Below are 27,609 nucleotides of genomic sequence, written 5' to 3'. Positions count from 1 at the left end.
AGCACGTGATTGCATTGATCGTTGTGCAGCGATAGTGGGTCGAATGGCTTTTGTCAGAGATTCGCTGTATCAGTTGTCTTATTATAATGCCTTTGGAGGAGTGCAAACAATCGATTCATCAGTCTGATCTAAATATTTAATTTGCATCGGTGAGTCCCCGGCTTGACTTATTCTATATATGATTACTTTAATAACATCTTCCGAAATTAAAATAAAATTATATATACATAATTTTGTATTAATTTACAAATCGTATATAAAGATAAGCCAAATCCAGTGAGAGTAAGATGGGTGAGATGAATAAAGATGGGTAAGATGAATAAGACCAAATCCAGTGAGGGTAAGAATGGATTCAAATAGGGCCAATGGAGGTACGAAGGTAACGGTGATGAAATAGGATAGAGACTACAATAGGACCACGATGAGGGCGATGAAATAAGATAGAGATGACGATAGATCCAATAAAGACAAAGATTAAATGAACTTTTTATCTAAGAAGAAATTACAAATTATTTACAAGTGACTCAATGGCAACTTCTTTAAAGTACAAATTATTTGACAAAAATTGACAATTATTTTTTTTGCCGAAAGAATAGTTCAGGTATTGTCCACCAGCACAGAGAAAATCTTCAAAAAGGTAGACCAGTCACCATGCCGGCGGATGACAGTAAGACCAAAAGTAGATGACAAAAAGACCATCAAAGAGTCCGAACCGTGTCTTCTGCTTCTCTTAAGCACTTGCTTAACATAAAAGTGCAAAAATAAATATAAAACTAATATAATTTACACAATTTTATCAACAAACATAAAAAGAGACCGATCGAGATGAATAATGCATTTGAGAACAAGAAATCATATTTGGTTAAACAAATTCCGACGAGGCTTGGGAAAATTAACATTAAAGTTTTTGATTTTGCACCATAATGACAGCTATATGCGTATGCATTAACATAACGAGCGACACTTAAAATAACCAATCAATAAAATTACTTAAGATAATATTATAAATTATAATTAAATATAGCCTTAATATAATTTTTACAAAACAGATATAAATTAATACACATTTAGTATAATAAATATATATTTAACAAAACTCATGAAAATATATATTTAGTGTAGTGCCACATATAGTGATTTATGTACAATCCAGATTATCCTAAAAATATTTAAATTATTAATTAATTTTTTATATTTTTAAATTTAAATAATCAAATAAATTTACAATAATTTATGTACAACTAATCTACCAACACCGCTAGGAACAAACCAACTGATAATCTACCACATCGTACAAAATGAAATAAAAAACAAAAAAAAAGAATTATCATATAAGTTTTACGTAAAACTAGCGTCGTGCGTTACATCACGCTTATCTGAGCTGTAAATAATACCAAAAATACTCCGTAACGTATGTTACTAAAATAAAATAATTTAAAAGAGTCTTAGGTGGACTTAATTTCCAATATTCTCATAATTTGAGTTTACACAACATAACTTTTTTATGACGAGGTTAAACATAGAACCGTATACTCAATTATGTTAATAAAAGGAGCACTTTTAAGGAGAAAACAGGGGATCAGCGAAAGTGACCAAGCTGCGGAAAAAAACTACAAGGACAGATGACAAATAAAGATACTCAAACAAGAGAACGCAATGGCAATCAAAGTAGAAGCTGTCACAAGGGGCAGAACAGAACCCGGCAGCGGGGCAAGAAAGTGAATATCTTGATTTTACAATATAAATAAATACATTAACTTATTTAGAAGCCGACAATGAACTCTGAAATAGCTACAGGGTTTATAATTTAAAGGACTATTTCCTGGACTACAAAATTTGGTCTTACAGGGGGACATGTCGATCATATCGAGTAATAGAATAAAGTAAAGTGACAGTAACATTATAGAGGGAGGCCGACGTCAGTGAAACAAAGTGGAGACGGCAAGAAAAGCCACAACAGAATTAATATGGCCGGCTGTGCATTCATCCGTCGAAAGGTATCACAAAACACTATGAAGACGGCTTTGAAAACGTAGAGCATACGAGAACGGATCTTGGTGGATTCGAACCACCCCTTTCTCACGCCATTTTAAATACAAATGACCGAGCGCTCAACCAGTATTGAGCTTAAGATCCCATTTAAGCTGACATTAAAGGTTAAAAATATTTGACAGTTCAAAATAGCAATGGAGAACGAACCAATAAATAATCTAGTAATTGGTACAGTTCTATAAAGCACTTTAACACATCCATCTTAGCGATACCACAACTATCTTTGCCCACAAACCACGTCGATAAGAATTGCTCGAGCAATTCTTCGGTCATAAAGATAAGTGCCACACATGACAACATAGTAATACGTAAATCAACATGCAAAATTATAATTGACATGGGTTATCACAAATAAATTACCATAACGAATCTAATTTGAAGGATGTTATTAGGAAGCATTATTGGACTAAAATTCAACAACAAGAACAGTTAACATCACGACTAACTATAAAAACGGAATAATGATCACGTCAAGAATAGACGAAATTGAATTGAATTCAAGCAAAAAGCCAAACTAACTTTAGCAACAGATGATTGAACATATGAAAGTTAATTTTGAAATAATAATACAAACCAGGGTTTAAAACATATCTAATGACTAATGAACGTATATGATGTTTCTTCGAGAAAATTTGAAGAGAAAACATACAAGACAGATCTCGTCAGCATTGATTACTTGAACATACATACGACATCAAAGAAGAGCTCTTGCCAAATAGAGACGCAGCCTTCAATAAAAACTAGGTCACCCTTCTCTAGAAGCAAGAACTGACGTAATGCACAACCACAGCAACAAAATACACCATCGCACTAAGTAACTTGGAAAGCATACATGTGGAAGTGAAGACATGACAACCAAATAAAGCTACATGAGATCTCAACTACAGTAAAAGTCCTAAGAGCATACATCCACAATAGAGACCCACTATACAACAAGGAACATGTTCGAAAAAATTAACAAGTAACGAAAAGAGAACTAGAATCATAAAGCGAAGGGCCATGTTCTAAATATGTAGCATCACATAAATCAAAACAGCAGTTTTTTTATACAACTTGTAAGGCGACAACATGAACAATATGTGGAATCAGTACCTTGGAAATCGTTATACATAACTGCGGCGTGCATCTTGGCCTAACATGGTAATTTGATTCCTGGGGATTTGCAGACTTTCCTTTCTGAAGGACTCAGTATAGCTGGGACGAAATAGATGATTGATCTATAAAATTCGTTGCTCGAAGATCATTATTCTCTGATGGACTCAGATTTACAGAGGTGAAATCGCCTATTGAGATGTAGAACTCGTGGTATGTCATGATTGCAGATAGAACATTCACATGGGGATAGTGCAGATGGACTGTGGTAGCAAGGAACAACACAAACAAGAAAACAACAACACATAGGGGAACCCAGGGTCTAAAAGTCACCCCATGCGATCCCCAAACACACAAAAAAATGATTTTTATTGTGTCTATGACCTGCCATGCGAGCGCACCCAACATGGCAAAGGTCGTGTCGACAAACCCTAGATGCATCACCAAACATGATCCGTAAATTACCTTACCCTCCATGGAGATACCCACCATTCCTCGCCCACATGTTGGGAAAGAACCCGATAACCATATCTCTAGTTCCAAATACTTAAACTAAGAGACATAATGAGATCAACTCAGCAACAGGCGAACAACCAGATCTTCTTCGCATAGCGAGAAATAGCGAGACGAACAACCAGATCTGCAACGCGATTTGATATAATACCGCTAAACAAAGTTTGATCCATGAACTCCATGGCTATGCCTGGGTAATCATCCAAGGATCCGTCCTACGTCCGAAATCCTGTAGCGACGAGATGAGATACACATGCTCTACATCCATAAATCCATCTACAAACTCATTAGGTTCCGACAGAAGACACATTCAACATGTCCACTCCATAAATTAGCAATAAACAGACGAAACACACTTTTAAACGAAAATAGAAGAAGAACGGAACCAAACTTACCGGGTTCCACAACAAGATACAGATCGACAACGAGTCGACTGATCCTGATAACCATGTTTAGCGGGATCCGATGATTCCCCGACGACCGCCATCTAACGAGAAGAAGCGGCTGCGGATGAACCCTAGGGTTTGATGAATCCAAGAGGAGGGCATTTATTGAGGGGGGAGACGAGACGGACGGATGGATCGAAACGGTGCGTCAACAACGGCAGCCATGCAACCGCGTGGCATGGAATTATTGGTCGTGCCAGCTATGCGCACCGACGCATCCGCTTACCCAATCGTTCGCTCGTCCTTATCCCGTGATGACATCATTGCTTACGCCCACTGATTCGTAGGATTGACTGTAAGACCATTCGTGGGACACTTGAATGCACCAATCAACAACGTCATCTCAGTGGAATGTTGAAATCGAACGGTTCGGTTTGGCGCGATTCAGTGAACAATCTTCTAAGTTATACATTGAATCCGCAGGGTTGGGTTATCGGGCGGTAGAGGGCTGGGGAGGGGAGGTGAGGCAGTGATGACGGAAGCATGGGAGAGGGCAAGATGAAAGATAAGTCCAACGGTGTAAAAAGATAAAATAATATTTTTACAGTACAATGAATTCCCTGCCAAAATATATAAAATATAGATTTTTTCCATAAATTTATCAATTTTTAATTTATTAAAAAATAAACAGTGAGCCAAAGACGTAATAATGAAAGAAATAAACAGCCAGCATTCTCTTTTAGTCGGAGCCAAAGACGTAAATACTGCAAACAGTGAGCCAAAAATGGCAGGCCCCATTACTGGCACAAGCAGCCCGGGCGGACAGCACGGTGGCCCGCTGGGTGCGGAATGGCGCAGCAGCACGCCCGGCGCCGGCAGCGGGAGGCACACCCACCCCTTTTGTTCTGAGGCGGGCCTGCGATCCCTGATACCAACAGTTATGGCGGTGCTGTGGTCGTCCGCTTGCCCTCCTCCTCCTCCTCCTTTCCCTCTGTCCCACCCACCCATTCTTTCCTTTCCGTCTGCCAAACACCATCTCCTTCCCCTCTTCCTCTTTTGCTTTAACTCGTTGGAGGAGGCAGGGCCGACGCAGGTCCACAGTTGGACGACAGATTTGATCGACTGTTTGCGGGGGCTGAGCAGGATGCGTTATGGGACAGCCCACATGCCCTCTGCCGCTTGGATCAGTTCCCTGTGCGTGGGTGACTGCCTGTTCGCCCTCTAGCCGTACAGAGACGATGGTTTTGGCAGCCACTCTCTGGTCCTGTAGCTCCATGGAACACAAGTATGACCACGCACCCCCCCCCCCCCTCCCGTGTCGAGAAAAGCCGTCTGGATATGAGAGTATGACCAATGGTTGAACAGTCTTGCCCCCAAAATGATCCAACTCAGGCCCCATTCAATCGAAAGAAGCTGCTGGCTCCGGCTGCACACCTTCGAGGGATATAGTACATGCGCTACAGTGGCTCCTCATCTTCTTCACTTGTTCTAGTTTCCGATCGCCCCTTGCAAAATACACCATAAAAAAAAGGGTGCCATTTGCGTATTTGGAGTGACATGTTTTAGACCAAGCAAGAATGAGAGGGCCAAACGATATGAACAGAATAGGCATATTTGCATTGTACCTTTCTTCTGTATTCGACAGATAAAGATGAATCATGCAGCTCTGGTCATCCACTGTAAAAGCAAGGTTTGGATCATGGGCTCATATTCTTATCCCCTTCAATCCTCCTCTCCCCACCTTTCGAACAACCCATGTACTAAAAGCAACGCAGTTCCTACTGCTTTTGAATAGATCGGCGCAGTCTTTTTCCTGCTCATCTTATGTAATATCACATCAGCAACTCCACAGATACCCTCCTCTTTGATCAGCTCAAATTACAGGCAATTCAATCGAGTCACTCAAGTGTTCCAATCCTAATCTTTACATATTAGTACGGCACCAACCAAACAAATTAGTCCCATTAACAGTCGTATGACGAAACAAACACCCACACATTCGACTAAAACAGTGGAGGGAAGGAGGCAAATAGATTCCTAATCGAAAGAGGTCAGAGTTTTGGTTGATGATTACCGCCACGAGGAAACCGTGAGGAGGGGGCGGTCACCCCAAGCTAGCGAGAGGAAGACCGGGGCGGAATCCGAGAGGGTGTATTTGGAGCTGTAGTTGTAATTCCAGAGTAGAAGCTTCGCTTGGCTCACCGCGTAGTTGCTGAGCGGCACGGTTTCGAAGCCGCACTGCTCCATCACGGCCCTCCATTCCGCGTTGGCCTCCATCCTCTCCCGTCGGATTTGCTCGTCGCCCGGACCCACCACGCCCAGGATCCGACGCCCGAACAGGAGCCGCTCCACCCGGGCCCGCTCGGCCGAGTCGCGCTGCATCGCCGGGTCGAGCGAGTCGAACACGGCCGCGTAGTAGGCCAGCGCCGTGCGGAAGCGCTCCAGGAAGGCCGCCCGGTTGAGGCTCGCCTCGTACTCGCCCAGCGTCACCACGCGGGGGCCGAGCGACTTGGCCACCCGGAGGACGCGCTCCACCGGCTCGGGCGAGTCGCCGAGGAGGTGGCAGAGCTGGAGCATGAAGTTGACCGCCAACGTCTCCTCCGGGTCGACCCGGAAGGTGGACGCGGAGAGCTCCGAGATGGGGGTGAGGATAGGATCGAACTCGAAGTCCAGGTCGAGGAGGGCAGCGAAGTCGCGGAGGCGGTTTCCTGTGGCGGCGAGAGACGCGGCGGCCGCGGCTCCCAGCGCTGGCGCCGGGATGCCGGAGATCCGGACCCTGGAGGGCTTCCCGCTGGGGCGGGTTGCGAGGGCCTGGAGGAGTGCCGCCCACTGGACTCCCTGCATGATCCCGAAGTCTACAATGTGGATCCGCGCCGCCGATTCGGTGGCCTCGAGGATCGCCTGGTTCGCGGTGAGGTGGGCGAACTTGGAGTAGGGGCACGCATCGTTGAGGGCCTTGTAGCAGAGGGTGAAGTCCTCCGGCGACGAATCGAAGGAGGAGGAGGAGCACGACGGCGGGGCTGCCGCGGTGGAGGGATATGAGTGGTGCTTCCTCTGAGCTCCATGGAGGCGACGGTAGAGAGCTTCGGCGAAGTAAAAGGCGACGCGTTCCGTCGGATCGCCCGACTCCGAAGCGGACTCTCTGACATGGATCAGGGATTTGGCGGCGAGATCGGGGTCGGAATCGGCGATCCGCGCGCAGTCGAGAAGGGATTCCAAGAGAGGCTGCGACGAGACGCTGCTCTCCGGCGCCTGATCTCGCACTACGGCGGCTCCGCCGGAGTTCTTGTTTAGTTCCGGCGGATCGAAGGACGGGGCGTGGGCCGTCGGTCCAGGCCGATTTAGGGCAACAACGGCGGCGGTCTGGTGAAGGTGCTGGACCGGTGCAAGAGGAGCGATCTCGCAGTGCTCGGAGAAGAGGACGTGGTTGAGGTCCGACGCGGATGCGGGGGGAGAAGGTGGGCTGAAATCGGTGGAGCAGGAGGGGAAGGCGTCGGCGAAGAGGGCTCCTGAACCGCCGGCTGCGCCCTGCCAAGGGTCACCCATGAGGTCAGAGCTCTCGGCGGGGGAATCACCGATGAGGCTCTCCATCCACTCGTCGGAGTCGAACTCGGCGGCCACAGCAGAGGCGGAGGAGCCGAAGTCGGAAAGGCGGAAGGGGCCATGGTCGAGGTGGCCGCCACCAGGGGGCGCGGCGAAGCCGGCGACGGGATCGGGGGCGAAGGGATCGGCGAAGGTGGTAGCCGGGTCGGGGATGACGAAGGGGAAGTGGTCGGTCATATGCTGCTGGGGCTGGTGCGAGGAGCCCCACGGTGGGGGGTTCGTGGAGAAGGGATTGACGGAGGCAGCCACCAGCTGCTGCTGTTGCTGCTGCTGCTGCTGCTGCTGGCGCTGCTGTTGCTGCTGCTTCTGCTGGATGACCTGCTGCGCGATGGCCATTAGATTCCCGCTGTCCGCGCACATATACGCCATGATCCTCTTCGACTCCCCCACGTCAAGCAACCGATACTACCCCCTCCGATGTGCGAGCTCTGGACTCTTCGGTGGGTAGATGCTTTCTCTGGAGCCAGGAGAGCTACCACCGAAGAGTCCAAGACGGATAGAAATGTAGAGGTGGAGGAGTTTTGATGTCAGGCTATTCTGAGTCGACAGGGAGTGGTGTGCGCAGCAGCGAGGGAGAAGTGAAGGTTTTGAGCGTTGTTGGACCGGTGGCCTTTATAAAAAGGGTGGTTTTCCTTGGGTGACTGACCGAGGGCGATGGAAGGCGAGAGGGAAGAGAACGGGAGGGGGGCGAAAGTTAAGGCCCAGGGCCGGCAGAGGCGGGGCCCACGCTGGCCCACCATGCCGAGGTTTGGAAGTCGCTGAGTCCTAACGTGGCACGAAAAGTGTGGGTGAGAACCCTGTTTCCTGCTTGACCAAAACCCTCCCACGGCTGCAGTGGGCGTGGTCCACCATTTCGGGAGATGGGGGCAGGTGCATGGTTACTTGCGCCATGCATGACGTGTCGCCTTCTCGCCGTGCTCCCCCACGGTCCCAGTGACGCGACACCACTCGATTCGATCTGCCACGTGGGCTTTACCTCTTACGAGGCGGGACCCTACGGACGCCTTGAACTCGACCAGACAGACAACTCCAACTATCACCAAACGAAATCATCCACGTCAGCTAATGTCAGTGACTAGGAAACTGAAAACTGCGGGTGGGTGCTCCAATGCACACACCACATCAACCCAGCCGCGGGGCCCGCGCTGCTGCTGCCGCCGCAGCTCCGTGCCTCGTGTGGGAACGGCTCCCCCCACCGCCCACAACCAAAAAACCCCACGGTCTACAACGATGACGTCACTGCCACAGGTGAAAGCCGTCGGATACTTTGGTGGGCGGGCCCCGCGACGGCATTCTTTTCTGAGGTTTCGATTAATGATTATTTTTCCCCCCATTTTCTTCCTCCACCCATTCATTCACCGTCGTCACGACTCCACCCACGAATCCTCGTCTTCGCTCCCAACGGTGCAAATATATGCGTCCCAATTAATGGCCCGCGCCTCCGTCCCCTCCGAGTCGCGGTCAAAAAGAGACGCCAAAGCCAGCAGACCGAGCAGCGGGACCGCGTTCGCATTGCGAGAATCAAATCCCACCGTTGGCTCGTGGCGTCGCACGAAAGCTGATGCACGCGCAGCCTTATCTGCGCTCCGCCTCCGACCGACATGGCCCAACGAAAGCGACGGTTGAGGGCAAACTTGGCACGGAAGGCAACCGAGTCGACTCGGCAAACCTGAGCGATTGATGGCGTTGCTGGAAGACAAACGCATAGTGGAGTGGCGGTCTAATACCGCGGGAAGTTGTCGTCGCTTAGCTACCACGAAGTTGACAAGCGCGGTACTTGTCGCAAGCTTTCGCTTCAGCTAATGGTGTCGCTTTCCCTCCCAAACCAAAGCAAGCACGCCTTCTCACTCTCTCTTCAATTATTTGCAGACCAGGAAGAAGAGAAGGGAGTGTGGACGGAAGTCAATCACGCATTCGGGCAGATTAAAGAAGCACGGCAAGTGTTCGATCGATGTTCCGTGAGAGGCATGCGATAATAATGCTCACCGGCTTGGCTGCATGAATTGGATCGTGTGATCAGCATCCAAAGCAACAAATGAACTTACAGACATCTCCACCACTGTTTACGGACTTGCGACGGTTCTTTGCTCATCATGTTATTATCGTTGTTATGATCATGAGTTGGATCATTGCTAGTCCTTTCGACAGCATGCATGATTGATAGCCACACGGTCACGAATCCGAAGCTGTGGAGAAGAAGAGAGTGGAAGAGAACAAGTGAAAGCAACACCCACCGGCCTCCTCAAGCCTCAGACTCCGAGTTAGTAGTGAGCGGAGGGAGCCATAGTTATTATTACAGGTGAGAAAAGGAGGGCTTGCAAGTAGCGTTAATGGCTGCTGTTGTGAATCATAACATCACTAAAAAGGAGGTTTGATGGGATGAGCGTCGGTGATGATTAGATAATGCTATCATTACAGTTCAAGTTTGCATTGCATGCCCAATAATACTATGGAACGCTCTTTTAATTGTTGAGGATGTTCGATGGTCGATATTATCATTAATAGTTGACTCAGTTTATTTTATGATTCAATAAAATATTTGATTTTAAATTATCGTATCGACCCAATCAAACCCATTATTACATGAATTCTAAAACGACAATTCGATACTTACGTCAAACCTTATCAACTCAATACATCGGACAAACTACTCTTCCGTCGTACATCAGCGTGCCAACGTTATCGACATAAACCTCCGATAACCTAACTTTGTACGAGGGTTCGACGCATATGTCATTGATCGATGATTCTACGTGATCGTATGCAGATGAACTCTCTACTTGGCTTCGACGATTACCTAAACTAATTATAAGAATACCTCCGTAAAGCAGCAACTTGAGTTCATCGTACCTTTGGAATCTTCCGACGCCACTGATTTGAACATCGAAAGGCCTTCTCCATTACATGCAAATTTTTAATTCATAGTAATTTCGCAACCTTCCCGCATGAGCACGCATTCTTTCTTTTCCAGTGCCTGCAAAGCGATCTGATCTCTTCCTTCTTCCCCTTCTTCTTTCTAGGTTTCCACCTCGGGATGGAGAAGTGGCGTCGTCTCCTCCTCGTACTTGTGCTCTTCCTCGACTTCTTCTCCGCAAGTAAGTGCAGCGCCGGTTAATGCTTTCACGAAATAAGATGGTGGTACTTTACTAACTAAAGTCTTTGCAGGGTCGCAGTCCTTCATCGGGGTCAACTATGGGCAGGTGGCGGACAACCTCCCGCCGCCATCTGCCACCGCAAGCCTCCTGCAATCGACCACCATCTCCAAGCTCCGCCTCTACGGCGCCGACCCTGCCATCATCCGATCCCTATCCGGCACCAACATCTCCCTCGTCCTCGGTGTCCCCAATGCCGACATCCCCTCCCTCGCCTCCGACCCATCCGCCGCTGCCAGCTGGGCCGCCGCTAATGTCCTCCCTTACGTCCCCGCCACCTCCATCTCCCTCGTCGCCGTCGGCAATGAGGCACTCGACTCCGGCGACGCCGCCCTCGCGTCCCAGCTCCTCCCCGCCATGCGGAACCTCGGCTCCGCGGTCGCCGCCTCCGGCGTCAAGGTCTCCACCGTCCACACCATGACGGTGCTCGCCCATTCGGAGCCCCCGTCCTCGGGCGCCTTCCGTCCGGAACTCTCCGCCGACCTCACCGGGATCCTCGGGTTCCTGCGCGATACCGGGTCGCCCTTCATGATCAACCCCTACCCCTTCTTCGCCTACCGCAGCGACCCGCGGCCGGAGACGCTGGCTTTCTGTCTCTTCCAGCCCAACCCGGGCCGGTTCGACGCCGGGTCGAAGCTCATGTACACCAACATGTTCGACGCGCAGGTGGACGCGGTGCGGTCGGCGCTCGACGGGCTGGGGTTCCCGGGGGTGGAGATCGTGGTGGCGGAGACGGGGTGGCCCTACCGGGGGGACCCGGACGAGGTGGGGACGACGGTGGAAAACGCCAGGGCATTCACCGGGAACCTGGTGGCCCACCTGCGGTCCCTGGTGGGGACGCCACTCATGCCCGGGCGGTCCGTGGACACCTACATCTTCGCGCTCTACGACGAGGACCTCAAGCCCGGCCCCGCCTCCGAGCGCTTCTTCGGCCTCTACCGAGCCGACCAGACCATGAACTACGACCCCGGCCTCGTCAAGTCCGCATCGAGCTCCTACACGAGTCCGTCGCCGCCTGCAGCGACGACGGGGAGGTGCGTACCGGGGGCGACACCGCATACGAGTGCAGACGGCGGCCCAACCCAGCCCGAGGAGCAGTGCCACAGCCCCGACGCCGTCGGATCGCGTGCAGCCGTCGGGGCGGACCGCCTCTTCTTCTTGTCCGTGGCGCTGACACTGCTGCTTTAGTGCGAACCATCAACAACGGGAGGAACAATAAGAAGGGAGTTTGTTAGCAGTCTTCAATATAAATAAGATATATTTAAGCTTCATTCAACACATTCCATTGTCGTCTAGTCCGGTTAGGATACCTGGCTTTCACCCAGGCGACCCGGGTTCAAATCCCGGCAATGGAATCGTTGTTGTTTTTGCTTTGTGGCAAATAAATTTACCTAAATAAGAGAAGTGTTATTCGAGTGGGAAAGAAAAGTGTTTTCTTTCTTTTTCATGCAATAAAAGTCAGATTACATTTAAGTTTTGATTCACTGATTCATGAATCTTAAGTATATGAATGTGTGATCATATCTTCTTAATTAAATACTGAAAAAAGGACAGATAAGATATGATTGAGTGATCACAATTTCCAAAAGCTTAACCTGTTAAGAAAGAGGTGTAATTAGTTGGAACACAGATGACAACCAAACCTGTTTTCTCTCCTTCAGAATACCACATTTGATTCATCCAGCATAAGATATCAAAGGATTTATATGGAAGAATAATCACAATCAAACAGCTAGGCTTCAGTTGCCATTGACCAAATTTACAAGCACCAAAGTTGACTGAGGAACTCACAAGTCAACATGCATAGAAGATACCATCAGATGTAGCTAAGAAGATTGGAGACACAGGTTTTCGAAACCCATATGCTCTTTCCTCGCAAGCTTCCCCACTACATCTTCCATGCCAAGTCCACCTGCGGTGGGAATATGTTACCATATTGTTTCATAAACCTCGCTATGATATAATTAATTCCACCGTCATTACCTATGCCGATCGCACTGACAAGGATGGTCAATGCCAGAATGAAGATGATTAGTGATGCTCGGCCTATCAGAATGATCATCTTCCTCACCATGTGCTGACCGGCGACGGCAGCAAGTGTTGCAACACACAACAGGTATGCAGCTGCAGCATCACGGTCGGTTAGATTGTTCGCCGATGAATAAATAGAGGTGCCGTGATTGTTACTACTTACAGTATGGAACAGGAAAGCGATCGAGTAGGTAGTACTGTACGACGGATATGGAAGAAGAAAATGCCATCACAAAGTTTGATGTTGCGCTGGCAACCTGCACAGGAGCATGGTATTAGCAGAAGACGAGCCTGTAACCTACTGCAGGAGAATAAATTCTTGTATTTTTCTTATAGAAATTGGTTTAAAGTCAGAAAAGATTTCAGATTCAGTGACATCTTTAAGAAATTGAGATCCTCGATGACGCAGACTGATAGATAAGATTCTCCAAGATCAAGTCACTACATCAACTAATATGAAGAATATTATCATCGGAAATTGTTCAAATTCATTCGCTCTTTCAAACATTTGTGGAGCTATATACTTAATGTCATATACTCATATCATGTTTTCTCTTATAGGCGCAGGTAAACTGTTGGCCAATAAATGTTCCCCTAATTATGTCTCATGACATTATCGAGATGTACTTCACTAACTATGTAATGAAACATGTGAAACTTGTCATCAACCCTACATAGCTTAGGGGAAGGAGCAAAACCTGTGGAGGAACCCCCAGTTCAATAAATAAGGGTCCTAAAATGAATCCTCCTCCGAGCCCAAGAAGACCTCCAACTACCCCAGCTATAACTCCACAGCAACAGTAGAAGACAAGCTGGTGCGGTCTCCAGTTCATTTCCTGCTTACCTGTAGAGGCAATTGTCCTCTTCCCTCTGTAAATACAGACAGCTTCATAAAGTTTCTCAAGTTAATGTCCAGCTTACCAGTAGAGGCAATTGTCCTCTTCCCTCTGTAAAGACAGATAGCTTCATAAAGTGTTAAGGCAGCAGCAATTGGCACCTTCACGAAACAAAATTTCAGCCTCAGCACCTTAAGTAGATGAATCTTTCAAAGCGGTAGAAGATATTGCTATGGTAAAATTATGTTGTTGAACTCCGAGAGAATGTTTTAGCTTGAAGCTCTCAGCATTCTACAACTTACATGTTAGTTGGAAATTGAGAAGAAATACAAACATCTGAAGACATTTAAGAAAAGGACTAATTGTCATAGGCTCCAGTAAAGCCTACACCAGTTTCCAGTGGCTTATATTTCAGATGTGGCATTAGGTTCTTTTTTCGTTATGGATTTTTTTTTTTCAGTGTGAAAATGCAGCAATAACATCAAAACCTTTCTTCTCATTCTTGCAACTTGTCAGAATAATTGCATGACATGACCAACAATGCATTGGTTGACTTCATCAATCATGAAGTTCTTTGATGGAAACTATAACATGAAGTTTATGTGTGTCTACCAACGAAAGGAAGCAAGTGATTCTAGCTTTACTTCAGATATGAAACGCTGACTAGCACTCATTGAAACTAGCATACATTAGGTGGAGTGCTTTACCTGCATGAAATTGAATATCCAATATTCTGGAGAGCATATTACAGCATGAGTCTGTATAGAAATACAAAGAAGCTCATGATTAGTCAAAAAGAGCGAGGAGGGAAGAAAAAATAAGGCATGCCAGTATAGGGGAGCAATTTTAAAAGTAGAGATGTATGTATTCCAAAGCTCTCACCTTAATTATTTGGATGACAAGAAATCCAACCCAAACAATCAAAAGCAACATAAGTTCTTTCACGTATATATTTTCCTTGATAGGTACCTGTAAGGAAGTTCAGACATTTAAGATGACAATGATGGCTTCACTAATGCTGATGCTATAGAAAAGGAATCTTGATTACTTAATCTATTACATACAATGGTTAAAACTGCCCCACTTGCTGAAGACTTGGGCTGTTCATTTGCGAGGGGTCCCTCTGGGAGCGGCGCATATTCCAGTTCTGGTCCATCTGACAGTGCAAAGGAAATCTGATCGATTCACTTGTATTGAGCATTGCACTGAGTGCACATGACTTATCGTATAACTGGTTCCCCAAGGTTCTTGGAGCCAGTTATGCCTTTGGTGTCAAAACGAGGCATATATTCCTCAAATTGAATCTGGCATTTTGAAAGTGCATCCTACTCACCATTCAGGTTCGTTGATGAGTCCAAATGCCTTGCTGCATCCTAAAGTAAAGGATTTCCAGTAGCTATCTCAATGAAGGTGCATACTATCAAAAATTTCAGAAGTAAAAAGGTAATCATGGGACAATTACCTTCAGAAGCACAGTTTCCTTTTTCCAGGTCTCTAGACCCTTTAGGAATGCCTTGGTTGATGTACCTCCGAGTAGCAAACCATTTTTAGTTAGTATATGTTGGAGCTGAAAGCCATTGTTTCACGAGATTTATGTTGAGCAGAAAATAAGCTTTATGGAGTTTAAGAGGACTTATAAAGTTGATGCATTTGTGTTAGGAAGCAACTTCTCGTGACCGAAACTAAGGTAAGATGAAGAAACTTTTGGTTTTCCCTTACGAGATGTTAAATGCCTGGAAACATAAGGTAGCGAGAATTTGGTTGTGGCTGCAATCTTTGTGAATGCACTTCTAAGGAATTATTTTCAATAAAATAAGATTCAGATTAGAAGGTACCAAAGTACGTGAGACCGCTCAGCAGCTAAGCAAATTTCAGGCAAGAAAGACATAAGAATTTAGAATGCGTAGGTGCTTATTTCCTGACACTTGATAAATTGGGAAAGGCAAAAAAAAATCATTTAACCATACATGCAAAACAAGAACAATTATCTACAAGCAGAAATACCCTCGAGTCGAATTCAGTGACTATGGGAATGAAATAAGCTAGCAGAGTCGATTTTACCTAGGAATAGGATGACGAGGATGGCGGTGATCATCCATTCTGCAAAGATGACATTGAAGGCAACCCCAATGCTAATGCCCAACATGAGCATGGGTTGGAATAACAGTGCAAGGTCATAATCCATGATCGGCAAGTCTAATGTAGGATGTCGAAACCTTAGATTGTAGTAAACCGCAGATCCTGCAGCCCCCATGATCATGCCTACAAAAGATGTGAGAAGACATCATTGCATTGTCTGTGGCAACGAATCCGATCAACCAATTCTTAGTGGAAACAGCTGCCTAAAGACAATTTGGTGCTTTTTAGCTCAACATTAATTAGTACCGGAAACAAAAAGTGCAAGTGTGAATGGCTGAAAGGAGAACAGGAACACCAAAATTTCTGCTTTCGCTTACACTTGGAGATGGCCGCAGAAGTCTTCAAGTCGAACCCGATGATCAAAACGAGCATGGGCACAAAGATGCCACCCCCACCCACACCGCCAATGCTGCCGAGAGCAGACCCCACAAACGCAATCGCGGATCCGAGCACAACCCTCCACCCGAGCTCCAGATCCTGTGAGTTCCAATCCCAACAGCAAATTCTATTGCACGGCTACGAGAAGACGGAGCAGAAGAGAAGAAGATTCCGTGGGGGCAAAAGGGGGGGAAAGGTGTCGTACTGGCCAATTATGAGCGCGGGATCCATTGCCGAAGAGAGAACGGGCAAGATTGCGAAGGGGAAGCGTGTCATCTTCCACGTCTCTCTCGCGGAAGCTGCCGCCGCTTGCTGCCTGAACTAGGGAGGACCTAAGAGGCCTTTCCGCTAAGGCCGACCGACTTCCGAAGACGAAGCCGGAGCAGAGGAGGAGAACCACGGCCAGCCACCGCCTGCGCTCCGGGCTTGGAGCCATGGCGCCTCTGCGTCGGTAATGGAAGAAGGGAACGCTATCCCGACTCGTCGCGAGTCAAAGGTGAGATGGTTCGGGACGACTCTTCGGTGCGCCTCAAACGTATGATGAAATGCTCGCATGTGTATTATAATGGCGTTACGGCCTTCCTGTCGAGTGGAAATTACCTGTTGCGGGACACCCTCGTGGCCGCCGCGTGGGATGGAATGGAAGCGACTTCTTATGGCCACGTGGGATGCACAATAATTGTAGGTCTTTAATAAATATTTTTGGATTTTCGAAATAGATTAATTAAATATTAAAAATGTATTATATTTTCACAAAATATTTTTATAAAATTTAATATGACGTATAACAAAAATAAAAAATTACCAAAAAAATGACTAATATTATTAGTGTATTATTATTGTTATGGTTTCAATTAATTAATATGAGTTAAACATGACTTATGTTTAACTCATAAAACATGACTAATATGTTCGATGTGAAAGAGATACGAATGCGTGGAAGAGGATAAGCACGATGACAGGGTTCGGAAGCCCAATCATACTCATCAATTATTGTAGATGAGATTGTGTGATGAGTTCCATCTCATCTCATCTTATCTCATCAAAAATGGAGCTTTGATTATTATTTGAGATCCTATATATGATGAAATGATTACTTTAATGACACTTGTTCTTATGTGTGGGTGGGTGTTGTTAGACCACTAATCCCAACAATTTAGGTGGAATTAAATTTAATGACGTAAATTCTCCGAAAAGATCAAATGTGATATTAATTTAGATTCTCAAATAATAATATATAGATAGGGATGATAATATGTGGATAACTATTGACGCATTACTCTCATCGGACATATATCATGTCGACACGTTATCTTCACTTGATTGATGTGCTCACTAACCACTCCAAAGCCATGGCTTATTCTTAATGGACTATCCAAACGATGGGTTTCATTCGTTTCATCCGTTCATCCAATTCCACCGTCAATGCATCGCCAATTATTGAGGTCGGTGTGGGTCCAATAGAATGAGATCGCCGACAAAGATAGATAGCATGACAATGTGTTTTCATTCGGGATAATCATATATTAAGTTTATTTTAATATATATATATATAGTATTTTTTTTAAAAAAATAATTAGAGACTAATTATATTAATTGAAATGATTTCTTGTTATGATAATAAAAATGTTGTATGTATGTCAGTGATGTATGGACCAATCTAACTCGATTCGTAAGAAGTTTTATATGACTAAAGAGATGCAAGTAAAATACTTGTTCAAAATCTGATGTGGATTCAGATTTTGGTTCTATCATTAACTTGCATAAAGATCAAAGTCGAGTGAAGTTGTCGACGTGATTCTTCGGCACTTGAGTGAGTAATAGATAGGTGTAGAGTAATTTTAGCAAATAGTAATTGAAATCGATCATCGTGTCCAAGATCAATCTTTTATAATGAGTTAATCGATAAAGTATTCTACGGTATGAATATAATGTTTTCCTACCTATTATTTTTGGAATATTTCTCGTATTGCTAGTTTGAAAGGATGCTCTCTCATTGCATCATTGACCATATTATCGAACCTCTATTGGAATGAATATTTTTTTTATCATGATAGATATCTTCGGTATGATATTATAGTTTTTAATTAGACACTAAATTATATTAATTAAATGATTACATGTTATGATAATAAAAATTTTGTTTAGATATTAGTGATGTATGGATCAATCTAACTCGATTCAAGCTGGTGCGCGTGAGAAGTCTTTTGTGACCAAAGAGATATAAGTAAAATGCTTGTTTAAGATTTGATGTGGATTCGGACTTTGGTTATGTGGTTGATTTGCACAAAGATCAAAGTCGAGTGGAGTTTTCGATATAATTCCTCCAACACTCGAGTACAAGTGTAGAGTAATTTTAGCAAATAGTAATTGACATTGATCCGAACATAACATTTTCCTATCTATTCATTTTTGGAATATTTCTCGTATTGCTGGATACTCTCTCACCGCATCGTTGATGATATTATCGAACCTCTATTGGAATGAATATTTTTTTTATCATGATAGATATCTTCGGTATGATATTATAGTTTTTAATTAGGCACTAAAATATATTAATTAAAATAATTACCTTCTATGATAATAAAAATTTTGTTTAGATATTAGTGATGTATGGATCAATCTAACTTGGTTCAAGCTGGTGCGTGTAAGAAGTCTTTTGTGACCAAAGAGATATAAGTAAAATGCTTGTTTAAAATTGACGTGGATTCAAACTTTGGTTACGTGGTTGACTTGCACAAAGATCAAAGTCGAGTGGAGTTTTCGACGTGATTCCTTCAACACTCACTCGAGTCAATAATAGATAGGTGTAGAGTCATTTTAGCAAATAGTAATTGACATTGATTATCATGTCCAAGGTCCGAACATAAAGTTTTTCCTATATATCATTTTCGGAATATTTCTCTTATTGCTAATTCTAGTTTGAAAGGATACTCTCTCATTGCATCGTTGATGATATTATCGAACCTCCATTGGAATAAATATTTTTTTGATCATGATAGATATCTTTGGTATGATATTATAGTTTTTAATTAGACACTAAATTATATTAATTGAAATGATTGCCTGCTATGATATTAAAATTTTTGTATGGATATTAATGATGTATGGATCAACCTAACTCGGTTCAAGCTAGTACCCGTAAGAAGTCTTACGTGACCAAAGAGATATAAGTAAAATACTTGTTCAAGATTTGACGTAGATTCAGACTTTGGTTCTATGGTTGACTTTCACAAAGATCAAAGTCGAGTGAAGTTTTCGACATGATTCCTCCAACACTAATAGACAAGTGTAAAGTAATTTTAGCAAATAGTAATTGACATTGATCATCATGTCCAAGGTCCGAACATAACGTTTTCCTACCTATCATTTTTGGAATATTCCTCGTATGGCTAATTCTAGTTTGAAAGGATGCTCTCTCGTCGCATCGTTGACGATATTATCGAACCTATATTGGAAAGAATATTTTTTTGATCATGATAGATATCTTTGGTATGATATTATAGTTTTTAATTAGATACTAAATTATATTAATTGAAATGATTAACCTGATAATAAAAATTTTGTATAGATATTAATGATGTATGGATCAATCTAACTCGGTTCAAGCTGGTGCGTATATGTGACCAAAGAGATACAGGTAAAATACTTGTTCCGATGCGGATTCAAACTTTGGTTCTGTAATCGACTTGCACAAAGATCAAGATCGAAAGAAGTTCCTGACATGATTCCTTAAACACTCTTAAGTCCTCATCATGCCACTTTTATACGCACATCATCCTTCCGTGACGATCGACTATCACCCCCTCAATGGGTCTGATGCGTTCCGCCGACGGAGGTGAGGCTGTGCTTAGATCGCTAGCCGCAATTATTGGGTCGGTGATGTTGGCGGTGATGCTAATCGATATTGATGGCCGACGAGGCAGCGCAGTCGTCAGAAACGCTGAATCACCTAACTTTCCAATTCGAGTACATGTTTTCACTGTTTGGGTCATTAATTCGGCTATGGTGGCTGTCCGTCGTGTCATGACAGCAATGCAATCTTACATTCGCAACATCAGCAATCACTTGTGATGCACACAGCCTCGGTCAATAATACTTCTGAGGTTGACTTTGATAAGCACGTTTTGAGCTAATCATGTATTATCTATCCTCTATCCTCTATAATTAGTTATTTATAATATTTTGATTCGTAGATTTTAGAAAATAAAATTGATATCTTAATAATTACAAAAAGTAAAACATCTAAGCTAATTTACCCTGACGCTATCGATTTTATCAATAGAAACACGAAAATAAAAATATAATTTTAACATCCTAGTTCATGGTAACGGACGACCTCGGTGATGACAGCCAACAACGCTATTAGGAACCTCGGTGATCACAGCTTTGGATGAGGAGAGCGGCATCTACATCAAAAATCGACGTTGACTCAATTGTCGATCGGTACAAGGACCAACTGACATCTACATCAATGCTGCTATAGATGTAGAGCGACATCGCTTGGCAACTGTCTCAATGGTGACGTAGATGTAGAGTAACACAACTTGGTAACTACGTCAATGTCGACGTAGATATAGAGCGACATTGCTTGGCAACTACGTCGGCATCAACGTAGCTGCTAAGTGGTGTCGCTCGACATTTACATCGACAATTCTTTCACCGCTCAACAACTACATTAGTGTCGACGCAGGTGCAAAGCAACTCTTATCTCTCGACGTCACTCTCTTCATCCACAACAGTCATCCTATTATGGATGACAGACGACGCTATCAATTTGTCTATTTATCTATAAAGTGAAACATCTAAGCTCATTTATCCTAACGTTATCAATTTTATCAACAGAAACATAAAAACAAAGGATAAAAAGATATTTTTAATATTTTAGTTAATGATGACGGACGATGTCGCTGATGATAGACGACGACACCATTAGGAGCCACGAGTGACCGTTGTGGATGAGAAGAACGATGACAAAAAGTAAACGCCACTCTGTATCTAGGTCGACATTGGCGCAGTTGCCAATTGATAAAAGGATCGCTTGATATTTACATCAATATCGCTATAGATATAGAGTGACACCACTCAACAACTATGTCAACGCCAATGTAGATGTAGAGTGACACTGCTTGGCAACTACGTCGGCATCAACGTAGTTGCTAAGTGATACCGCTCGACATTTACATCGACGATTCTTTCACCACTCGACAACTATATTACCATCGACGAAGATGCAAAACAGCTCTTATCTCTTAACGCCACTCTCCTCCACAACCATATGTGACCTTAGCAACACAACTATCCATCACCACCAATTAAAATGTTAAAATTATATATATAACATAAGTCTATTTATCATAATGTCATCAATTTTATTAATGAACACATGAAAAAAAAGGTAAAAAGAGTTTTACATCAATTCGGTTTAAAAGTTTAAGTTATATAATTTATATAATCCAACTATCCTCAGAAATGCATATCCGTTTAGTCTATCTCTATTTTATTTTATACACAAATATTTCTGCCAATGTTGAACATACGAACATCTAATTCACATAGTTCAGCAGGAATTATCTTCTTTTTGCAAAGAACACAGCATTCCATATGAAACACGCAACTCTGGCTCGTATGATCTGCACTTCACATGCATCAAACACCACAACATAAATCATCCTAAATCAAATTGATCAGAAGCCTTTCTTCAACAAAACCAACCTACAAAGAACTACTAAAGGTACTTATCTGTTGCACTTCTCTGCCTTTAGCTTCTTGTGGAGAGAAACACAGAGAGAACAGTGACTGAAGTCAAATAAATGCATGAAAACATTCGTTCAAGAGAAGACATACTTGTGATCCTTTCTTCAGTTTGACTCTCTCATTTTGCATCACACCTGTATATGTTTTCAGTATCCACTTCAGTGGAGGGGAGCAGCAGTCAGAATATTGTGGCTATCATGGTTATAGCAGCAATCATTCCTCTTAAGGTCTTACCTTAGTAAAGGTCAGACAGATTACAGATATAAATACAACATTAATAGATAAACCTGGTTGATATGAAATCAGAAACAAAGCAGTTCTCCTCCGAGAAGAAAATGAATCATGTTCAGAAAACCAGCTTGGTCCAACCGCTGCAATGATCCAACAATTCTACAACAATGTTGCCAAGACCTAAAATTTCTAAGACTAATTAGAGAATATGCCAAAACTAGAAGGTAAACTGTTTAACATGATGGGAATGCAGGAAAAGAACTACTAGACGTGATGAGGAATTTGTAATGCAATTGGAATAGCAAAGAAAAAAAAAGTACCGGTGTTATGCTTCTCAAATGATTTCTACCCCAAAAATACAAATGAATTTTAAAAAATGATCAACATACCAGAGAGTACAAAAGCAACTAGATTCCCATCTTCATGGCCTCCTTACAGGTGGTGGATTCCGCGATGCCATGTTAAGTGGCTTTAGACCAGTTGCGCCGTATCCCATGGCTAATCTGTTTATTGGTAAGGAAGATGGGTTGCCTCTGTGTAGGGAAGCGGGTGCTGCACCAAGTCTAGCTGCAATTATCTGTGAACGCTCAAGCATAAGTCTGTGTCTTGCTTTCTCTGTTTGTTCTCTCATCCTGAAGACGACACTTTCTATGTCGGTGAGAAATGCCAACTTCACCTCCAACTTATGCAACTGCAGGATAGCCAAGGTCAAACACAGCAATGTCATAGTAACTCGCGTTAAAATGAAAATGCATAAGCGGTATCATATGTTAGATGCTTTTCCATACTAGTGTTGATTATTCAGTTGATACAGAACTAGACTCTAAAGAAGAGGTTGTATTGATTGTTGTTCTCTTGATCACCTGCTTTTCAATAATCAAAGAAACGAGTTTCCGAATTTCATCTTCTTCCAGCTTGGCAAGAAGCTTAGCCTTCACAGCAGCAGCTGAGAGTGCAGTAACTGCAGCACGTTTCAACCTATCTATCTTAAGATCATCATCAACTGCAGTTGGGTTGAAAATTTTCTCATCATTGTTGCATGAATCTTTTCTCTCACCCTCAACTGCAAGATACATGGAAAATTACCATCTCATTAAATCAGAGGTTAACTGAGCCGATTAAACCATGCAGCTAAGCAACAACTTTTAATCATTTCTAGCAGACAAGAAAGAGAGACCACGACCAAAAGGTATCAGATTTCTAGAACCAACTATTGATAAGAAGAAGATCCACCGGAGGTTGTTTCAAAAGCATCCGACTAGTGGTATTGGAAAATCTGCAGAATTCTTTTCCTAGATCCAATGACACTTATAAAGTACAAACTAGCCACGCGTTGATGTTGGTAAATAGTTTGTCAGCAATTATTTACAGAGCAAACTAGTTATTTAGCCACACTACGGTACAAGAATACTTCAAATTGCTTGCCCCACTAGTATCCGATGTGTCAGAAACCAATGCGCATACGATACACTTTGTCGATACGTATCAGATAACTTTTTAAAGAATCCAAATGAATAATAAATATCAATAAGATCAGATGTTTTAGGAGATTTGGGATACTTCACGGCTGCTTCTCTACTAATAAATATCAATAAGATTGTTTTTTTTCTTAAATGTCGACCTTTTATTAGATAAATATGACACCTACATTTTTTATTTGAGTTTGCAAGAGCAATTTAGCATCATACTGTAACAAATGAACTTAAGAAAAAAAAATCTTAAATCACTAATCTTAATTCTCTTCTAAATTAGTAGATACCAACTATTATTGAATAAAATAAGAAAAGACTAAAAAAAAGGTATATATACACGTAACTAACAATATTAAGCTATAGGTTTCAATACAGGTACTTGATTAGGCCAGTATTAGGTTAATACCGGCTGGTGTGCAATGAACGAACCGGTATTACAAGCATCACATATTGGAGTGACACTGCTAAAATTGCAGATAGGTATTTTCCACATCAGGTCAGATGGACCTATAGTCACCAGCAATAGAGCCACCTACACGGTGAATGGTGAATCTCTTGTTAGATGCAAATTCCAAATGATAACAGTATACTATTGTTACTGTATAAAAGGCATGAAAAAGATAGTTGCAAAATGCAACCTAATGTAACAGAGGAATCAGTATCATCACTCGAGAATAAAAGGCATAAACTTTATTGATCACGCATGAGAATACAGACATGGTATGTGAAGATAGTTCAATATCAATACTGAGAAAATCTCACCAGGCAACTTACATTAAATATATCTAAGATGAAAACTAGATAAGTCCAGAGTATTAAGTAGGGAAAGGATTAGTAGATACCAACAAATGAAAACTGTGATTCCACAGGTTCTTAAGAAAATTTTCTATTTCTTACCTGCTTTGTCTTTAGTTTCAACAGTTGAACCACCTGTTTGCACGCGCACTTGTTCTTCTGAGATAACTGAAGTACGTATCTTATCTACAGCCTTTGTAGAATCTGCATGCTGTTGGACCCTGTCTGTTGAAGCTAGATCATCTGAACTTCTCATACTATTTGATTTCTGATCCACTGAGTTGGGACAACTAACTTCCTTTGCCTTCTTACTCTTTGTAACTTCACCTTGAAAAGCTAAATCTTCAGTTTCTTTCATAACGTTGGGCATAGGTTCTACAGGCAAAGAAGCACCAGTTACACCCTTCGCGTTACTAGCCATACACTGGTCCCCAGACAAAGACTGATCAACAGATTCCTGAACAGTAGCGAGCACTGCCTTCTTTGGAGTCGCATCATTTACTTCTTCCACATCAGTTTCTTTTGGTGAAGAATCTTGCAACAAACTGGATGAGTTCCCATCATTCTCCGTAGAGGCAGCAATATTGTTCTGCTCCTCTGATTTGTCGGTGGTATCTAAAATTGACATTTTGCTTTCATCCTTATGAATACCCGCATTGCTTGTTTCAATATCAGGACTGCATTTTGTTTCACAAATCAACCAGTCAGCCATTACCATGTTAAATCAATCTTTGATCAAATATGAGTCAAGCTGAATACCTCACACAGAGAGATGGATCCTTACTATCAGTTGGTGGATCTTCAAGAACAAAACAATGCCTGGTAGCAAGCTGGATGCCAGGTGAATCCTCTGATATGGCTTTCAGGGAACTGCGGCATGAGGTGATAAGAGAATCAGATTCTACAACACCTGATAAGAATGCTGCCTGCAAAGGGAACACTATTTACGGGTCAACGTCCAAAAGCACTAATAAAGAGGTTATATTATATTCCACAGAAAAAAATGCACTTGAACTCACAAGTGCCATGACTGGATTTCCTGCTTCTGCAAATGAACCCAATCCTTGTTCAGGAAAGTATCCAACAGCCTGAAATGCAGCCTTCAGTGCATCGATAGCAAAACTGGCCCCATTTTCTTGGAAAATATGTTCGTCATCCGTACTCTTATTAACCAAAGGATCTGTTTTGGAAGTTATACGTTCATCTATATTTTCAGAACTTTCAAATTTTTTTGTTTCAGCCTCAAGAGCATCTGCAGGAGAGCGTTCCTCATCCTCCTTTACTTCTTTCTTGTCAGATTCCATCAATTTAGAAGTATTTGTGGCTGTTGATTCTTTATTTGATGAAGTCTGATTCTTGCTATCCAGGTTATCGTCATTATCATCATCATCGCCTTCTAAGAAAGAATCCTCAATCGGCATTTGAAGAAAATGTAAGATGCATTGGGCTTTGGTTTTTGTTGCAACATGTTCAGCAATCTCATTCCAGTTCTCCCCAAAAAGTTCCAAGGCTTCTAGTAGAAGCAGAGTTTCCTGATCTGTCCAACTCCCACCACTTAAACCAGGAATCTCTGCAGATTCCATAAGGATAAAATCAGCTGGTAACATGCCTGATCCAAACTTCCCCTCGTTGTAGCAATCAGTGCACAAATCAAAATCTGCCTGTGATTGAAAAAAAATCATCATGTGTCCTATAGATATACTGATGCAACTATTTTGTAGAATACCAGACAGGATAAAGCCAATAGGAAAAGAAAAACTAAGACTTGGATCTCATAAAAGTTCCTGTGCCTCTAAAAGGCAAGATAGTTTAAGAGTAGCAACTCGGTCACTCATGTTCAACTTTTATTGCAGGCAAAAATGTTCTAAACATAAGGAAGACCTTTGATGAGCAAGTAATGCCTCCTTCTCAGAATGTGGTCACATTCAATAGGCTGCAACAGGCCTTCTCAGTATGTAACCAAGACTAAAAATTGAGGCTGATGCCCGAGTAACATGCCAATCTGAGATCTGGGCAGGCTAATACACACAGTCTTGCCCCCACAATCTATGCCTTGAACCTTGGTCACGTATGTCACAAATTAGCAACTGGACCATGGCGCTAAGACTGGTTTATAACAAAGTCTGGCAGAAAATTGATGAGCCAAGATCTTTGTTAATTGTTCGAGTTAATATACAATTTGACAACTGTGTTAAATGAGATACATTAACAATTGCTCAACCAATTTAGAAACCATAAAAGATTCGAAGGTGGTACATTTGTAAATACAAATGATTTTTGTTAGTTTATGTATATAAGATCATAGAACAACATTCTCATGTACAAAGAAACATCCCCATATAAGTCACATCACTCACTAGAAATACTTGCACGAGGATTAAATACATATTTATCGCTAGGAAAGCCGAGCAAATATGGATGAAACTTAAAGAGACAGCAAGAATTACATGTTGCAGCAGGAAAAACTGAATTTATGAATTCTTTAGGGCTACGAAAGGAGGGAGAAAAGAAATTAGAAGAAACAACACATCTCCTTTAAGTTTTAATAAATAAATGCTGTTTTGCATTGCAACTACATAAGATGCTTTGTGCAATATATATATATATATATATATATATATATATATAATCAGGGGTAACACGGAAAAAAGGCAGAAATTATTGCAACTATATAAGATGCTACATCATGATTTTGAGTTTCATTAGAACAAATTCAAGGTTTGGACAAGATAAAAATGACTAGGTACACTTTGGTGTGTTATAAGACTGTGAGTGTATTACCATCAATCAAGAAATTGAGAGAGTAATATAAATATTATACAATGCATGGCCCTGCATTTTGACACATCAAGAGAAGACTTCATCATCAAACACTGTTAAAGTAATATAAATACTTAATACAAGTCATCGGTGTGGAAGGACCAACTAACCTGCTTTTGGCAATGGTAACGCTTTCTAGAGCAATCAGCTGAGCAAGAGTTGCAATGGTACTCAACAGAAGGACCAACTGGCCTAACCAAATCATCAGTTAGGGCAGACTCTGGTAGCAAGCAAGGTGGTGCAGCAGGTACCAAGGGCTCTTCTTTAATTCTGAGAAAGGACTGAATTGTTTCAAATTGGTACAACTTATCGACCAAAGATGATGTTTTAACTGTGTCATCAGCATCAGATT

The 27,609-nt window shown here is 42.8% G+C and overlaps 4 protein-coding genes, 2 long non-coding RNA genes and 1 other non-coding gene across 9 annotated transcripts in view; 3 read left to right on the top strand and 4 right to left on the bottom strand.

The window, feature by feature from the left end:
* Window positions 1-2,841: 2,841 nt before the first annotated feature.
* LOC135633419 (uncharacterized) lies at window positions 2,842-4,485 on the bottom strand. The gene is made up of 2 exons (XR_010495003.1): window positions 4,053-4,485; window positions 2,842-3,915 (listed from the first exon to the last, which is right to left on the bottom strand). It is a non-coding gene; the product is annotated as an uncharacterized LOC135633419 (long non-coding RNA).
* A 1,465-nt stretch (window positions 4,486-5,950) lies between these two features.
* Window positions 5,951-8,273, bottom strand: LOC103979814 (SCARECROW-LIKE protein 7). Its single transcript, XM_018823483.2, has one exon. It carries the CDS (start codon window positions 8,013-8,015, stop codon window positions 6,114-6,116), a length of 1,902 nt encoding a protein of 633 aa, XP_018679028.2. The 5' UTR covers window positions 8,016-8,273; the 3' UTR covers window positions 5,951-6,113.
* Window positions 8,274-9,029: 756 nt separating this feature from the next.
* On the top strand, window positions 9,030-10,110 carry LOC135633440 (uncharacterized). Its single transcript, XR_010495007.1, has 2 exons — window positions 9,030-9,419; window positions 9,516-10,110. It is a non-coding gene; the product is annotated as an uncharacterized LOC135633440 (long non-coding RNA).
* Window positions 10,111-10,449: 339 nt separating this feature from the next.
* On the top strand, window positions 10,450-12,197 carry LOC135633439 (glucan endo-1,3-beta-glucosidase 7-like). Of its 2 annotated transcripts, XM_065142890.1 has the most exons (3): window positions 10,450-10,570; window positions 10,667-10,741; window positions 10,812-12,197. In XM_065142890.1, exons 2-3 carry the CDS (start codon window positions 10,681-10,683, stop codon window positions 11,984-11,986), a joined length of 1,236 nt encoding a protein of 411 aa, XP_064998962.1. In that variant the 5' UTR covers window positions 10,450-10,570; window positions 10,667-10,680; the 3' UTR covers window positions 11,987-12,197. The 2 variants fall into 2 exon arrangements, with proteins under 2 accessions (XP_064998962.1, XP_064998961.1); XM_065142889.1 differs by lacking the exon at window positions 10,450-10,570 and having other exon boundaries at window positions 10,584-10,741.
* On the top strand, window positions 12,080-12,153 carry TRNAE-UUC (transfer RNA glutamic acid (anticodon UUC)). Its single transcript has one exon. It is a non-coding gene; the product is annotated as a tRNA-Glu (tRNA).
* A 287-nt stretch (window positions 12,198-12,484) lies between the features above and the next one.
* On the bottom strand, window positions 12,485-16,758 carry LOC103979817 (sulfite exporter TauE/SafE family protein 3). Its single transcript, XM_009396032.3, has 13 exons — window positions 16,388-16,758; window positions 16,122-16,281; window positions 15,727-15,927; window positions 15,128-15,192; window positions 14,999-15,038; window positions 14,730-14,821; window positions 14,548-14,634; window positions 14,373-14,423; window positions 13,751-13,826; window positions 13,528-13,673; window positions 12,993-13,086; window positions 12,782-12,922; window positions 12,485-12,710 (listed from the first exon to the last, which is right to left on the bottom strand). Exons 1-13 carry the CDS (start codon window positions 16,616-16,618, stop codon window positions 12,625-12,627), a joined length of 1,470 nt encoding a protein of 489 aa, XP_009394307.2. The 5' UTR covers window positions 16,619-16,758; the 3' UTR covers window positions 12,485-12,624.
* Window positions 16,759-21,827: 5,069 nt separating this feature from the next.
* Window positions 21,828-27,609, bottom strand: part of LOC135633438 (SWI/SNF complex subunit SWI3D-like) — a 6,936-nt gene continuing 1,154 nt past the window's right edge. The window contains exons 2-8 of one of the 2 annotated variants that reach the window (XM_065142887.1): window positions 27,368-27,609; window positions 25,457-26,098; window positions 25,197-25,363; window positions 24,540-25,114; window positions 23,034-23,233; window positions 22,560-22,861; window positions 21,828-22,350 (exon numbers count right to left, since the gene is read on the bottom strand). The exon at window positions 27,368-27,609 is cut by the window's right edge and continues 279 nt beyond it. In XM_065142887.1, coding sequence (XP_064998959.1) covers window positions 22,592-22,861; window positions 23,034-23,233; window positions 24,540-25,114; window positions 25,197-25,363; window positions 25,457-26,098; window positions 27,368-27,609 — 2,096 coding nt within the window. In that variant the 3' untranslated portion in view covers window positions 21,828-22,350; window positions 22,560-22,591. Of the gene's footprint in view, window positions 22,351-22,559; window positions 22,862-23,033; window positions 23,234-24,125; window positions 24,175-24,539; window positions 25,115-25,196; window positions 25,364-25,456; window positions 26,099-27,367 lie in introns of those variants that run through there. The other variant, XM_065142888.1, reaches the window with a different exon arrangement.

Source organism: Musa acuminata, chromosome BXJ3-3 (genome assembly GCF_036884655.1).
Source record: "Musa acuminata AAA Group cultivar baxijiao chromosome BXJ3-3, Cavendish_Baxijiao_AAA, whole genome shotgun sequence".
Lineage (NCBI taxonomy): Eukaryota > Viridiplantae > Streptophyta > Magnoliopsida > Zingiberales > Musaceae > Musa > Musa acuminata.
The sequence above is the reverse complement of the archived record's forward strand: the minus strand, read 5'-3'. Positions and strand labels throughout refer to the sequence as shown.

Coding starts and splice junctions, on each gene's coding strand:
- LOC103979814 (XM_018823483.2), bottom strand. CDS start 8,015: ATGGCGTATATGTGCGCGGACAGCGGGAATCTAATGGCCATCGCGCAG.
- LOC103979817 (XM_009396032.3), bottom strand. CDS start 16,618: ATGGCTCCAAGCCCGGAGCGCAGGCGGTGGCTGGCCGTGGTTCTCCTC. Junction 16,282..16,387: donor CCCGCGCTCATAATTGGCCA/GTACGACACCTT, acceptor TGGAACTCACAG/GATCTGGAGCTCGGGTGGAG. Junction 15,039..15,127: donor AGGAAACTGTGCTTCTGAAG/GTAATTGTCCCA, acceptor CCTTTACTTTAG/GATGCAGCAAGGCATTTGGA.
- LOC135633439 (XM_065142890.1), top strand. CDS start 10,681: ATGGAGAAGTGGCGTCGTCTCCTCCTCGTACTTGTGCTCTTCCTCGAC. Junction 10,742..10,811: donor CCTCGACTTCTTCTCCGCAA/GTAAGTGCAGCG, acceptor AAGTCTTTGCAG/GGTCGCAGTCCTTCATCGGG.